General features: G+C 35.6%; 1 protein-coding gene and 1 long non-coding RNA gene across 6 annotated transcripts in view; one reads left to right on the top strand and one right to left on the bottom strand.

Annotated features, from left to right (window-relative positions):
• The window catches only part of PPFIBP1 (PPFIA binding protein 1), a 218261-nt gene that overhangs the window by 166256 nt on the left and 35942 nt on the right, over positions 1–16063 (top strand). For 3 of the 5 annotated variants that reach the window (XM_074270675.1, XM_074270671.1, XM_074270672.1), the window contains 5 exons: positions 4–135; positions 9902–9994; positions 12011–12125; positions 13404–13436; positions 15791–15852. In XM_074270675.1, coding sequence (XP_074126776.1) covers positions 4–135; positions 9902–9994; positions 12011–12125; positions 13404–13436; positions 15791–15852 — 435 coding nt within the window. The remainder of the gene's footprint in view (positions 1–3; positions 136–9901; positions 9995–12010; positions 12126–13403; positions 13437–15790; positions 15853–16063) is intronic. The other 2 variants (XM_074270676.1, XM_074270673.1) reach the window with 1 other exon arrangement.
• LOC141544462 (uncharacterized) lies at positions 8386–14366 on the bottom strand. Its single transcript, XR_012482608.1, has 2 exons — positions 13040–14366; positions 8386–8657 (listed from the first exon to the last, which is right to left on the bottom strand). It is a non-coding gene; the product is annotated as an uncharacterized LOC141544462 (long non-coding RNA).

The following is a 16063-nucleotide window of genomic DNA, read 5'->3' as shown; positions in this document are numbered from 1 at the left end:
CAGGAACTTCTGAGTAGAACATCTCTAGAAACTCAGAAATTGGATCTCATGGCTGAAGTATCTAACTTAAAGCTAAAATTGACTTCTGTAGAAAAGGACAAATTAGACTATGAAGATAGGTTCAGAGACACAGAGGTGAGTATACCTATATAGTTTATTAGAAGTCCGTTTTTCAACTCATTTTAAAATATCTATTTGGTTTTCAACTCTTTTTAAAAATAAAGCATTTATTTTTAGTGTTTCGTGACAGTTTCCTTGAGGGTATTAATTATTCAGTCACTTTTAGACATATCTAGAGTTTAGGACAAATATGGAATTTTTAGGAAATCTCATATAATAATGAATTAGTTTATCTTACTTTCTAGATAATAAGTATGAATTTATTGTTTTAATAGTAAGTAGTTTTAAGATAAGAGACAAAATGAATTAGCAGGTAGAAGACCACCAAATAAATTTTGCCTCTGGTACACATACTGTGTGATGGGGCAACTCAACCTCTCAGTATCCCAGACAGTTCTGTCATGCTCTAATTATAGAAGGTTAAATTTTTGAGATTCTTTAAAAAATTTTTTTGTTTTGTTTGCATTAATGGGAAGAATTAATTGGTTAATTAGTTACATTGGTTAAGTTCTCCTACATCAAATAAATTACAAACTTCTTCCATTTCTTATCTCTTCTCCCTCTTCCCAAATAAAAGCTCTCAGAACTTTTTCTTTTTTGCTGAGACAATTGGGATTAAGTGACTTGCCAAGGGTCACACAGCTAGGAAGTGTTAAGTGTCTGAGAACAGAATTGAACTCAGGTCCACCTGACTTCAGGGCTGGTGCTCTATCCACTGTGCCACCTAGCTGCCCCAACTCTCAGAACTTCTAATGGAAGTTTTTATATATGTAGAGGCCTATTGGTTGCTTAGTCATAGACTTAACAGTATTAATAGGTAATTTAATTTGGCCTTCTGCTTTGGGATGGATCCACACCTAAACAACTTCGGGTGAGATTTTATCCTAAAGTGATACAAATGGATTAATTCCACTGTCTCCTTTAGTAGATAATAATCACCACCAATTTGTAATGTCCTGTCATCTCTCAATTGTAATCCTTCTCTGGGAGGAGGTTTCTTTTCTGTAATAATCCTTTTCTCTGTGAGCAGGTTTCTTGGGAGGCTTCTGGAGCCTCCAGCCAGAGCAAAGGTAGAATCTCGAATCCTCTTCTTCCTGAATCCTGGCTCTGAATCTCCTTGAGCTTCCCTGAAGTTCCCTCGGGAAGTCTTGTCCTTCCCTAATCCAGGACTTTTTTTTTTCCCTTTCATTTAATTGAAGCTTTATTCCATGTCTTTTTTTTTTTTTTTTGGTTGATTTCTTTATCAATCTATATCTTATGAGCAAAGTGAAACCATTCAGGAAGGATTGCCACTAAGAGGGTAGTTCAATTTCCTTGTCTCTCACCTTGATTCTTTTCTCCATTTTTCTAACTATCCTCCTTGGCTTATTTGTATACATGGCACCTTGAGGGAAGAAAGAAATAAAAATGAACTGGTTTATACCATATTAGGAAACTAGGCATAGGAAAATAATTCAATTTCTTTTATCTTCCTCACCTCCACTTTTAAAAGTTCTGATATAAACAAAATCCCTTACACTTCAGTTTCTTAACCTTTCCCCATTGTCCTATTTGGAGATGGAAATTGACTGCTCAGCGTTCTCTCTGCAAAATCACTTTCACTAATCAGAGAGCTATAAGAATATTCCTTAGCTCTATTTAAGGTTAAGTAATTCCATGTCATTTAACTTTTCCCTAAGAGATTTTACCATAATTGTTTACCTCAATCTAAGTCCCTCTGATGTCATTATTTCACAGTCTTTAAATATAAATTCTATTCTAATCCTCCTGATCTTTCAAAGCTATTTCCTTTTTTTCCTCCTTTCATTTCCTTCAATCCTGCAATCATTACATAACTTATTAACAGAACTGGGGAAAGTGGAGGTAAAACTAGCTCTCTTCCAGGAAAAGAGGTTATGGTATAGGGATCAAGAGGTGACTGTGCTTTATGTACCATCATGCTAGGCCAAATTTAATCTCTATGAATGATTACCACTAGATTTCTTAAGATGCAAAATAATGACTAACCAAATAGTTAAACTAAACTGCATTGAAAATGCTTTCTTGAGGATGTTAGAGGCCAGAACTTGAAACAAGGTGCTAAGTCATTGATAGAGACAATGATTATGTACTTAGTTCACACTTTTAAAGGAGTTCACACATTAGTTCACACATTTCCACCTTTAGAGAGCATATATAAGGAGGAGTTCACAAGCCCACTAAAGGACAAGCCCACTCTTGGACTTCCCGGAGATTCACAGGTCAGAAACCCACAAGCCCACTCTCTGGGAGGAGGAGTCAAGATTCCTTCCAACTTCCACCTTTGTGCTGGCTGGAGACATTCGGAGAGAGCTCTCTGAACCAAGGAAAGAGATAGGCCTCTAAGAAAGCTAACTGGACCCAGGAAAAGAGACAAGACTTTGAAGGAGAAAATAAAGGATTTGGACTTTAACTCCTGGCTGCATTTGAGCTGATTATTGAATTGAACTGAAACTAAGGTTGCCTCCAGAAGCTCCCCAAGAAACCTGCTCCTAGAGAACATTATATTTTAGAGAAGAACATTACATGAGTCCAATAAAACTCAACTGCAACATTTTGCAACTGCTTATTTGCTTGTACTTTTCTTAATAGTTCTCTTCTCCACTGACTCAACTTGTCCCTAGTCATGTATGGCATGTTCAAAGAGGAGTCACTACACAATTCTTACTTTAAAACTTTTATAATATATTCATGCCTAACAGTAGGGAGCTTATAATATGATAGAGGATATAACATATATCTTAATAACTTAAATAACATATTTCTGTAGTACCTTAAAGATCTCCAAATCATGTTTCTATTCATATACGAGCTCATTAATATATTTTTTAAAATCTCCGAATTGAAAGTCAAATATAAAAATACTTTTTTTTCCTACTTGTCTCCTCCACAATGGAAGTAAAATTGGTTCTTGGAAATTTTATGAGTCTCAGAACAAGTTATCCTTTGTAACTAACAGCTTGGGCTGAGGTGAGATAGAAAAAGCATTGGCTCTGAAGTTCAAGAATCTGGGTCTGAATTCTAGTTCTCTGCCATATTAGCCATAAGCACTTGGGTATATCATAGCAGATGGATGATTTTTATGGTCCAAAAACAATAATCTATGAGTTTCTTTTGTTTTTAATTACTCGGTGAATTTCTCAAAAGATTTTGCTTCTGAGTGAAGAAGAAACTCTAGGAACCTAAATATTTCAAAAAGCCTTTTGAAAGTTTAGGTTCTTTCAGAGTATTTTTAGCAATGTTTTCCCCAGGGTTTGCTGATAGATTTTTCTTCTCATTAGTCAATAGCTCCATCTGTTGGACAATAACATGAATAGCAAAAATTTAGATCCTCTTAGGATCTTAAAGAGTAGAACTGCCACACTACTAACATTCCTTCCTTCCTTCCTTCCTTCCTTCCTTCCTTCCTTCCTTCCTTCCTTCCTTCCTTCCTTCCTTCCTTCCTTCCTTCCTTCCTTCCTTCCTTCCTTCCTTCCTTCCTTCCTTCCTTCCTTCCTTCCTTCCTTCCTTCCTTCCTTCCTTCCTTCCTTCCTTCCTTCCTTCCTTCCTTCCTTCCTTCCTTCCTTCCTTCCTTCCTTCCTTCCTTCCTTCCTTCCTTCCTTCCTTCCTTCCTTCCTTCCTTCCTTCCTTCCTTCCTTCCTTCCTTCCTTCCTTCCTTCCTTCCTTCCTTCCTTCCTTCCTTCCTTCCTTCCTTCCTTCCTTCCTTCCTTCCTTCCTTCCTTCCTTCCTTCCTTCCTTCCTCCTTCCTTCCTTCCTTCCTTCCTTCCTTCCTTCCTTCCTTCCTTCCTTCCTTCCTTCCTTCCTTCCTTCCTTCCTTCCTTCCTTCCTTCCTTCCTTCCTTCCTTCCTTCCCTTCCTTCCTTCCTTCCTTCCTTCCTTCCTCCTTCCTTCCTTCCTTCCTTCCTTCCTTCCTTCCTTCCTTCCTTCCTTCCTTCCTTCCTTCCTTCCTTCCTTCCTTCCTTCCTTCCTTCCTTCCTTCCTCCTTCCTTCCTTCCTTCCTTCCTTCCTTCCTTCCTTCCTTCCTTCCTTCCTTCCTTCCTTCCTTCCTTCCTTCCTTCCTTCCTTCCTTCCTTCCTTCCTTCCTTCCTTCCTTCCTTCCTTCCTTCCTTCCTTCCTTCCTTCCTTCCTTCCTTCCTTCCTTCCTTCCTTCCTTCCTTCCTTCCTTCCTTCCTTCCTCCTTCCTTCCTTCCTTCCTTCCTTCCTTCCTTCCTTCCTTCCTTCCTTCCTTCCTTCCTTCCTTCCTTCCTTCCTTCCTTCCTTCCTTCCTTCCTCCTTCCTTCCTTCCTTCCTTCCTTCCTTCCTTCCTTCCTTCCTTCCTTCCTTCCTTCCTTCCTTCCTTCCTTCCTTCCTTCCTTCCTTCCTTCCTTCCTTCCTTCCTTCCTTCCTTCCTTCCTTCCTTCCTTCCTTCCTTCCTTCCTTCCTTTTTAGAGAGGCAGTTAGGTGAGTTTTTATGAAATCAATCCTGAAGTAAGCATTTATTAAGCCACTGTCATTCCCTGTGCTAGGGGTGTAGGGATACAAAGAAATCATACAGTTCCTACTCTCAAAGAGCAGATATTCTTTGAAAAGTAGATTCTTTTTCCATGGAAACAACTTGCTTTTGAAAGTGCTCTTTTCAGAATAGACCTGTGTGTGTGAAAGAGAGAGAGAGAGATTGGTTTACAGATGTAATTGAAGCTTGGCCTTGATAATTATAATAATTAACTACTTGTTTAAGGATATAGTATATATTACAAGTCAACTTTCTTGAATTATTTGACCTCTGGTAATTTTGTCAGAACCTTTATGAAGTAGTTGGGAGATTAAGCAGCCAGGAATGTTCAACCAGTTACTAAAAGGAGGAATGTGGGAAACAAGGCAGTCCCCTTTTCCAAAACATCTGCAAAAATATATTTGGAAATAGAAGCTAAGGGTTTATAATGCTTTTACTTGTAACTTTTGCTTCAACATGAGATATCTTCCTTCCCATTTCTGCTACATATTTTGAGTTTTCTGTTCCTTGGTGGTAACCTCTCCTTTGTAAGGTTGTGTAAATGGAATTAAGTAAATGGAACCAAATTTTCTAATCTGTATTTTAGTAATTTCCAAGTTTCTCTGGAGGTCCCACTGCCCACTTTTAAATTTTTACCTCTGAACTGTGTAGAAAGGTCACTTAAGCAAAACCTTTCCCTGTTTATCATTTCTCCTTTATTCAGGTATGCTGTTCACTTTTACTTCTTCTGTGTCATCAGAGTCCCCAATCTCTCCCTTCACTTCTAAGCCCTCTTAGGTTTTCAGCAAAGTAATTTCCCAAAATCATACAGGGGGAAGGGAAAAATGATGTTAGGAGAAGCATTTTCCATTTCTTTAAGAGTAAGGTGTCTGCTTTTGGTGCTTTACAACTCCTAAGGAAATACAAGTTAGGGACAAAATTTTTCTCTCCTAAAACTATACTGGAGTTGTAGTGATTAGTAGTACATAGCTGATTGATTTCCCTGTCTTATTTTTCCCTGTTTTATTCTATCTTCCACTTAGAAGCCAAAGGAATCTCCTGTAAGGTCTAGTCTGAGCATGTTACTTTTCCCTTTATTCAGTAAATTTCATTGGCACCCTATTACTCCCCAAACCCAAAAAGTCCCCAATAAAAAGCTAAATACCATATTTCCATAAAGTCCCCCTGTTGATCTTTTTCAGGTTAAAAGTATAAATCCTGCTAAATGCGTCCAGTACATTTTTTTATTGCATGAAATTCTAATTTTGTCAAGTTAAAAATCAAAACAGTACAAACAACATATTCTCGACATTCAGAGAATTGTTTTATCGCAAAAAGTTGCATGGAGCAATGCAGCATCATAATACAATGAAATTTTGCATGACAGATTCCAAAAAGAGAGTAGAAATATAAAAAGGGTGATTAAAAAAACTAACAAGCCAACCAATAAGAACAAATGACAAAAACAAGTCAGCAAAATTCATATCTGCTTTGGTTGGAGAGTTGTTTTTGGAATCCACCTCACCATCTAAGCCTTTTATAGTTAAAGCCTTTACCTTTTCAACTTCTCCTTTACCTTCTTTTATGTATTACACAAGCCAGGATCATTGACTTCCTTGCTTGTCCTCCATGTTTAGAATTTTCACTCTTAGTTTTGTTCAATTCTCAGCTAAAATCTCAACATTTCCAAGTATTCTCCATTGCCCTCACAGCCTAATACCCTGCCTCTGAGATTACAAACTATTTCCCCCATATATATCATAGTTGTTTGAATACTTTTTCCCTCATTAGAAGATGGACTCCTTGACAGCAAGATCTATTTTTGCCTTTCTTTACAGCCCCATTGCTTAGCATTGTTCCTGGCACATAGAGTAGATGCTCAATAAATAACAATTTAAATTTTATATAAAAAAACTGAGCAGGACAGTCACCTAGTAAATTGATGGTGAATAAGATCAGACACAGCCTTCAAAAGGCAGTCAGTCCATTTGGCAAAGATTAGAGCCAACCAACAAGTGTCCCTTCCAGTGCTCAGTCAAACCTGTATCCTGAAGGCCAAATGAAAATAAGTGCAAAATGATATTATGGGAGCCATGCCTTGATCAGAAGAAACAGAAGTAAGATGACAGTAAGAGGGGGTATCTGTGCATCTGCAGTAATCATGGACATGGTAGGTCAAGCAGTCACAGTTCCCTGAAAAAATGTCATTGGCATTTGTCAGAGAAGATAAAATGCAAACTATAACTATTCTTGGGCAATGTGAATTCTGTGGGGAATGTGACAGTAACTGAACAGTTAAAAGCACTGGCTATCACTTCATTAGAGAAAAAGGGATAATATGATCCTGTGTCTAGGGGTGCTTAACATCCCTGTCTCTGTGGCCAGAGTGAAAATGCTCCCAATGAGAGAAACAAATGGCGTGGACGAGTTTGTTCACAGCATTATTTCATTCTGCCAGGACAATCTGGGCACTGGGGAACCACTAATATGGCCCACTAACATGGGCGAAGTTCTACCCCTGGTCCTGTAGGCCCTTAAGAAGGGTTCAGGTCTTTACCACTGAGCAAGGCTCATAGCAATGACCTAGGAGTCCCTGTAAATGTTGATTTGCTCTTTTCCCATGTGTAAAGGGCTAAGCAGCCCAAAGTTCATTCCACTGTGTGGATTGCTCAGATACTTCATTCCTTAGAGACTCATTTGTTAAGCATGGTGTTGGATCAGTAGAGTTATAATAGGCAGAGCTAGGTGGTGTCTGAAATGTTCAGATCCTGATGTTTGTATTTATAAATCATGGTAAAAGGATGCCAGATAACTAATATGGGTCCTCCAACCCAGCAGTCTAGCTGAGCATTCATCTACTAACCACATCATATATCATATTGGGCATAGACTGAATGTGCCTATGTCACTAGATTCTCCCAAATAGTTCTGATCTTGAAGGCTTCTCTGTCTAGTGATCTCTTCTATTTGTGAAAGTGGCAATAGGAGACAACTGCCTACATAACAGTAGGTAGGCTCAGAAGAATTTCCAGCCAATACAATGAAAATCATCATCATTTCATCATCAGTAGTATATTGAGAGAAAACTATAGTATGAGTTCTCCAAATCACAAAAGACAACATTATAACAACATGCGGGAGAACTCAGAAGCATTCTATAAAAGCATATTGAAGGTAGCTTGGTGGCACAGTGGACCAAATATTGAGCTTACAGTCAGGAAGATGTATCTTCATGAATTCAAATATGACTTCAGACATTTATTAGCTGTGTAACCTATGGCAAGTCATTTAACCCCATTTGCTATGGTTATACATCTATAAACTGAGCTGGAAAAGAAAATGGTAGACTAATATTTTTGCCAAGAAAACATCAATTGGGGTCACAAAGAGTTGGACATGACTGAAACAACTGAAGAACAAATAAAAGTATATTAAGTGCTTTTCCATATTAAAAAGAATTGTTCTTGACATCCCTAGATACTGGGATGGAAAAAAATTGGTCATTCACTAAGTCAGTGACTCAGTAAACTGATGAATATGTTATCCTAACCACTACTACCATATCAGGGAGTATGGAAGCATTAAGGGTAACCATCTTTAATTTCTTACATACCAACTCTCATTCCACAATGTCTTTTATATCTGCCATGAGGGTAGTAATTTCACATGGCACCACTGCTTTATTAAAATAGTATGGAATGAGAGCATGGATTGTCCTCCCTATTTTTCTGTGCAATTGTTTTAATTTAACTCCATAGAGGAGTGATTCCTCCCAAACTCACCTTTCTTTCTTTCTTTCTTTCTTTTTTTTTTTGGGGGGCTGAGGCAATTGGGGTTAAATGATTTGTCCAGGCTCACATAGCTAGGAAGTATTAAGGTCAGCTTTGAACTCAAGTCCTCACTTCAGGACCAGTGCTCTATCTACTGTGCCATCTAGCTGCCCCCACCACTTACCTTTTTAAGAATTCTATGGCTAATCTGAATACAGTCCACTGTGATATCTGACTTAACAGTATCCAGCAGATCTATAAATGTCTGATCTTCACACCCTCCACCGAGAAAATTAGCACCTCCACGTATGGTCTCTACAAGAGAATAGATCTAGGATACTTGCTCCCACCCCCGACATTCTAATTTCTAAAGACTCGACATTCTTTTCCTTTGTCTACTAATGATCATTACTAACTGGAATGTTAAATAGACCATCTATGTGTTCCCTCTTAGTAAAGTTGTATCTTAATTACCAGATCCATAATGACTAGAGAAGATTTCATCTATCTCCATCTTGTCAAGTTAGTCTACCACAGAAGACAGCACCTTTTGAATCTTACTTTTGTTATTAATAGTGAAAGACTAGATGGGAATATATTCATTTGTTATCTATAAGTACTTGACAAAGGAAGCAATAACCCTGCACTGATCTTTTATATTTTATTAATTTAATAAGGTTGGTAAGACATTTTTTAATTGATGGAAATCTCTTTTAATTAGCCTGTTTTCCTTCTTATCATATGACTGGTATAAGTTATGAACTCAGTACTATAGAACAATTTGTGACTAAGAGGTGAATGAAAATCTAGCTTATAACAGCAACTGGTATTCTAGAACCATATGCTACCTTCAAAACCTTACAAATCAAATATTATTCAAAAGTTCAAGAAGCTGGTTTTTGCTTAATTTTTTGATCTAATTGGTAAAATTTAAGAAACCTGTAACTATTAAGGATCAACAGTAGATACAACATGGTCTAATTTTCTGAGGTTTCTCCCAGAAGGAGTACATCTGTGAAGAGGTGAAATCAAGAAGCTATTAAAATAGTTGTAAGCTTCACAAATAATATATTCAGTTAATTTTAACATAGCTGAATTATTTATAGGCACTTTATATTCTTGTTTTTGTTTCTATTTTGTTTTGTTTTTCTGGACTTTATCCCTTAAATTTCTAGCTACATGTCACTTGTACTTCCCTTCACATGTACTTGTCCTTCCCTCTCCCTTCCTTCCCCCATCATCCTTCCTTTCTTCCTTCCATCCTTCTTAATATAACTGCCAATTTTTTTTAAAAAGTATGGTATTATGGAAAGAGTTCTAAATTTGGATACAGAGGACCAAGGTTCAAATCCCAATTCAACAAGAGTCAGAATTTCAAGGCAAATCCAAAAATGAATTAAGAAAAGCATTTGTTCTTTGTTCTCTTTCTACCTTGTTCAAAGGTCTCCCACTTTTGGCCTTCCTTTTCTTCCTTTCTTTGTTGATAACTTTTCCTTTATCACTTTTTTTTTTTTTAAATACAGGGCTTACTGCAGGAAATTAATGATTTGAGATTAAGAATTGGTGAAATGGACAGTGAGAGACTTCAATATGAAAAAAAGCTTAAATCCACCAAAGTAAGTGATTCTTCCTAATAGAACACAGTCCTAAAATGTGTAATCACCTTTTCCTAGGAATATAAAAATGTGGGTGATGAAGAATAATGTATATGAAAAAAAGAGTTCCCTCAATTGGGAACCTCCTAAAGCTCCCCCTTTTGCCCTGAAGGAAAACCAGAATCTGATTTGTCATAAAAATCTTAACTTGTCATTTTTCTGATTATCTAACTTACTTTTAAACTGATTCTCTTCTCTTAGCTATTCAGCTTTGTTTTTTTCTATCTTTAGTTTTCTTTCACTGCTCTATCTCTGTTACCAGTCTTTAATGGCCAAACTTTCTAGCATGAAAATCAAGGTTGGGCAGATGCAGTATGAAAAGCAGCGGCTGGAACAAAAATGTCATTCATTAAAGGTGGAGTAGATAATGGATGGTTGAACTTTTGTGTTTCTTGTTAAACTGTGTTAATGTCTCCATGTGACTGGCATGCTCTCTTCACGTGTTTTTGCGTGTGTCATATAGCCTGATTATTTTTGAAGTCATAAGCCACTTCTTAAAATATTCTGAAGCATGATCATATCCTACTTTTTTCAGAAAAGTATTGTAATAAAAATTAAGGTAACAACACATAAGTGAAGAGATTTGGGGGAGAGAAGAGGGATGGAAGGAGGAAAATGGAAATCTCTAGGTTAAATCTAACTTAAACTTGAATTAGACCTAACTTTCTACTTGTTAATAGAAAGTAGAATGGTCACACAATTTTACTTTCCTAAAAAATTCATTTCATTTTCACAGTAAATGTATTGATTTCCACTATCTGTGCAACTTGTAGAAATTCTATGAGGGAGATGTTAGATGTTTTCTGGTCTGGCATAACTATTATTTACCACAGAGGGAATGGCATTACTTTCCCTTCCACTGTATTTTAAATATTTTTCCTCTGCTCCTTCTATTGCCTTTAATAAAAATTTTAAAAAAAATGTTTTTTAAATGGAGCTTTCCTTGGGGGCTCCAGATATCTTCTTTATCTTGGTTATTTGGGAAATGTCACTTTACATATAAATTAATGCTGAGAAAGGCATTTTCTATCAAGAGGATTTTTTTAAAAATGATGGATGAAGCAAAGGTTTATGTTTCTTAGTGTAATTTAAACTTCATTTTCTGAATTTAATTTTTAAAAATCTTAGAATTAATGGAGTCCTGTTTAAGAGTTTCTCCCCAAAATGCTGAACAAAGGGGGGGAAATCAAGAAATTGATGTTAAGCTTGAAAACTGATTACTTGCTAAGTGCCAGCTATTATTTTAACCACTTTTTCTTTTTAAAAATACATACGTTTTTTACATAGCCTAAATTTCTTCCAGTGTAACAAAGAATATTTTTTAAGAGAGACAAAAAAGAAAGGAAAAGAAGTAAAGGGGTAAAATCAGCAAAATTGATCAATAAATCAAAGAAATTTGAAGACATATGCATTGTTCTATCCCCATTATCTACTTTTTCTCCTTTGTTATGTTGGCTTTTATTTTTTATTTTAGTTCTGAATATTAGCTAGTCTCATATTCTGATGAAAGCTGACCTGATATGTGAATTTCCAAATTTCATATGAGTATGAATGCTCTCTTATTTTATTGAAATGGCATGTAATTAGCGTTTGTCCATTATATTTTGCTTTCTTTACTTAAAACATGCAAATCACTTATCTTTTGTTACCAAAAATAATTTTTTTCAGCCAAAAATAAACAAGCCATTATTCAGTATAATATTCAAACTTTGGAGAGGCTTGATCTATCACTTTCATTTTTTCTCTCTTCCATTTGGTAGCCTATTCTTTGATATCATTTGATAGAATTATAGCTATATTATCATTAATTGGTTGTGCTTTAATTGGTCTGTCATACATTTGTTTGATTTTTGAGTATTGATTCTAAGTTCTTGGAAAGTTTTCATTTGAAAATAATGTTAAAATGATGTGATACATATGTTTAAAGATCTCTAGAACAAAAGTATTTTTAACCAAGTTATTCTATATTTTATTTAGGATGAACTTACATCTTTAAAAGAACAGCTGGAAGAAAAAGAATCTGAAGTAAAAAGATTACAAGAAAAACTGGTTTGCAAAATGAAAGGAGAAGGAATTGAAGTGATCGATAGAGGTAAGAATGAAAACTTTCAAAATGGAGGCTAGATGAGACCTTCAGAGCTCATGATTCTGTCCTAAACAGAAAATGTTTAATAACTGACTCTTCTTGGGGGCAAAAAAGTACCTACAACATACTTAAGTTTAATTTGCATTATTAACATTTTTCCATCAATATTTTTAATATTAGGAAATTGTCACCCCCCAAAAAATATATATGTTTATATAAAACAATAATAAATTTTTAGCATTTGCCAGTTTCTGAGGTTTACATGCTAACACTGCAGATTTAACAATTGGTTTTCATTAAACAGTGTGAGCTGACTCCAGTGTCCCCCTATCTAACATAAAGATTTCAGGTAAAATAGTTGCTTCGCTTAGTAGTTCACTTTATTTCAGCAAATTGTGTATTTTCTTCCTAGAATAATTGAACTAGGAAATTCCTATAATTGGTACATAAATAATACAAAACAGTGTGGAAGAATAAGAGACCATAAATTACACACCATAATTGTTCCTAAGATTGCAGAACGTTCTTCACTGCATGCAGAATAAGACTAGAGGAAGGGTACAGAATTTTTTTCTGTCTTTTGGAAAAAGGGAAAATATATTCTTCCTTTTTCTTGGTAACTTTGTGATGTACTTCTGCCTGATTGAGGATAGCCTGGCATGGTAGAACCAGCTTGACTCAGAAAAGGAGATCTTTGAACAAAATGATACTTTCCAAATTAAACACTGGAACCTGTTCTTTGATAGTTATTAGTGCACATGTATTTTCAATAGGAATTAGCAAGTGGAATATTGAGTTAATCAAACCATCTCATTTCCCAACTTTGCTTATAAAATAACAATTTACTATAGTTTGTATTGTGACTTGTTGAAGGTATCTAAGGGATACACACACACACACACACACACACACACACACACACACACACACACACGTATTTATTCAGTGTTTATCCCAGTTCTGAGAGTTACAAAATCATAGAATGTTGTAATCTTAGGTGTTTTGTCAAAGAACCTTTTCATCATATAGATGAGGAAACAAGTTAGTGGAAGATCCAGAACTCTTGATTCCAAGATTCCATTTTTACTAGTGGTATTTTGGCTACAGCAGGATTAAAGGGCTGACATGGAACAGACCTGTGAGTTAGTAGTTTGATTGAATTTGGTGTCATGTTTTTGGTACTCCCCAGAACCTGGTAATGATCACAAAATAGAAAAGGCTAAAAATATAATTTCTTATTATTAACTTAAGCTAACTTCTAATTCACTGGGTTTTCCTGCACAGATGAAAACTGTAAAAAGAAGCTCAAAGAAAAAAGTAAGGTTTTTGGAATCTTTATATCAACATTTACCATTTCAGAAGTGCAATCCATGTAACTTTGCATGTGTATTAAAATGTTGCTTTTACCAAACTTGTCAAATTGCTTCATCAATAAGCTTTCTGTGTTATAAACAGACAAATTGGAGGGTTGAGAATCTTTGTGTACATTCAAGCTCATCTTTTTTGTTCTGGCCCCAAGAGTGTACAATTCACAGTGAGCCACCACCATAGTAGTGTAAGAGGAAAAACATCTTCAATTGGTACTTCTTCTAGGAGACGCTCCCACTTCCATGTTTCATTTGGGCTTTATTACACTACAGAGTAGTGTATAAGAGAGGACTTACTTAATTCTTGTGGAATTGAGATGCAAAGAGTTCCATCTTTTTACTAAAGTTTATAATAATTCATTTATATAACATTTTAAGGTTTACATAATACATTATTAGGCCTGTTTTATAGAGGAGGAAACTGAAGTCCAAAGAGCTTGTTGGTTCTCAGGTGTTCTACCTTAAAACCCAGAACTCTGGTACTGGAACTCCTCTTTAGATAGCAAAGTATACTTGATTTTAAAATTTAATGTCTGGATCAGCTATACACAGAGAAGGAATACTGGGAAATGAGCGTAAACTGTTACATTTTTGTTTTTCTTCCCATTTTTACCTTCTGAATCCAGTTCTTCCTGTGCATTGTTGCACAGGAAGAACAGTTGTAGAACTGTTCATTCTACACACATATATTGTATCTAGGATATACTATAACATATTTAACATGTAGAAGACTGCCTGCTATCTAGGGGAGGGGGTGGAGGGAGGGAAAGGAAAAATCGAAACAGAAGTGAGTGCAAGGGATAATGTTGTAAAAAATTACCCATGCATATGTACTGTCAATAAAAAGTTATAATAAAAAAAAAGGAAAAAGAAAAATAATTAATAAAAAAAAAAGAAAAAAAAGTTTGAAAAAGAAAGCTTTGTAAGTACTTATATCCTATCTCTTTTACTAATCTTGACCATAATTAGACCCAAAAAAAATCTTCCTTTAAATACTATTATGTATAAGGAAAACTGCTTAAAATGAAGGGAGAATGGTAAGTATAAAGTTATGGACTGAATGAAAACTGAACCTGAAATGTCATTAGCATAGGAAACTCCCAGATTAAGAGCCTCCACTAATTTAAGTTGATGCTCAGTCTTGGCTGTCCAGAGCACTGAGAGGTTACATGAGTTACTCAAGGTCACATAGCCAGTATGGGTCACAGGTAGGACTTGGATCTAGGTGTCCCTGACTACACAGTTGGCTCTCCATTCATTACATCATATTCCTACTGACAGAATGATAAACTAGAAAAAGTACTACCATGAGAATCAAAAAAACAAGATTCAGAGCCTAGCTCTGACACTGTGTTACTGGAGCTAAGTCACCTATAAAATGGAGCTAATAAAACTTGTCCTTTTATCTCATGAGAAGCACCAGGTTAAAAAGATAATTATAGAGTCAGGAAGTCATGGACAAGGCATTCACCTTCTCAATGCCTCAGGTAAATGAGTTACAGAACACTTGCTAGTTTGTATTGGTGGAGGGATTTTCCATGCTAGTACCAATGAAATCAAAGGTTAAGATCCCCTGACACCCTCCTACAATCTACATTATTGGACTGTTACAGAGAGAAAGGATTTTGAAAACCTTAAAATGCTATCTACCTATCTATGACAAACTTGGATGGAAATATGGGGTGCTATAAATATCTGTCCCATTTACTTTGATCCTTATTCTTTAAAAACTATTTAAATAGTCTGAAAGTTTATAGATGAAGCAAAGTACTTATTATCTCTTTCTATGAAACATTAATATTAGCTCACCTTTTCAAGAAGTCATCCTTCAGCATGTGTTTATTTCAATATTCACCTCTACCACTGCACCATTGTCATTTCTATATTTGTAATGGTTATGACTAAACATCAGTAGCTCTTCATTCTGTACACAATTCACCACCTTCAACCATTGCCTGTTAATAGATGGCTTTGCTTTCTGGGGGGATAAAAAACCAAGTTCATTGTATTTGAAGTTTGTTTTAATTCTTCTGGGTAAATATTTGTAGCTCTCATGTTTTGGGAGAGGCAGAAGTTGAGGTTGAATGTATTTATTTTTGACTTTTCAGATTATGTTTCACATAGTGTGTACACATTTTTTAAATTCAGTTTTTGTAAGTAAGAAGAATCATTTAATAAGTTTATATTAAAACATTTAAATTTAATCAGAAAGCCAAAGAAATTATATGTGTCCTATTTGTCAACAATCCTTCTATGTTATAATAGGAGACCTAGATTCACTCTTGGGGTATTGTCTGTTTTCAGATATTGAAGTACAGAAAATGAAAAAATCTATGGAGTCCTTGATGGCAGCAAATGAGGAAAAGGTAGCTATGGACAAAATTAATTTTTTGTTTGATGACATTTCACATGTCTCCCTTTTCAGTCACAATATTTATTCTCTTGTACAAGTGAATGACAAGACATACTTGAAGTCTAATCAGAACTAGTGACTGAGATTCCTTCCCTCTCTATCAGTTTCTAGTTTCAGATGAGTTTCTCTGAAGAACAAGAAAAGAAAGTTCCAGCTACATTAAC

This window comes from Sminthopsis crassicaudata, chromosome 5 (assembly GCF_048593235.1).
Source record: "Sminthopsis crassicaudata isolate SCR6 chromosome 5, ASM4859323v1, whole genome shotgun sequence".
Lineage (NCBI taxonomy): Eukaryota > Metazoa > Chordata > Mammalia > Dasyuromorphia > Dasyuridae > Sminthopsis > Sminthopsis crassicaudata.
This window is presented reverse-complemented; position numbering and strand designations above follow the sequence as displayed.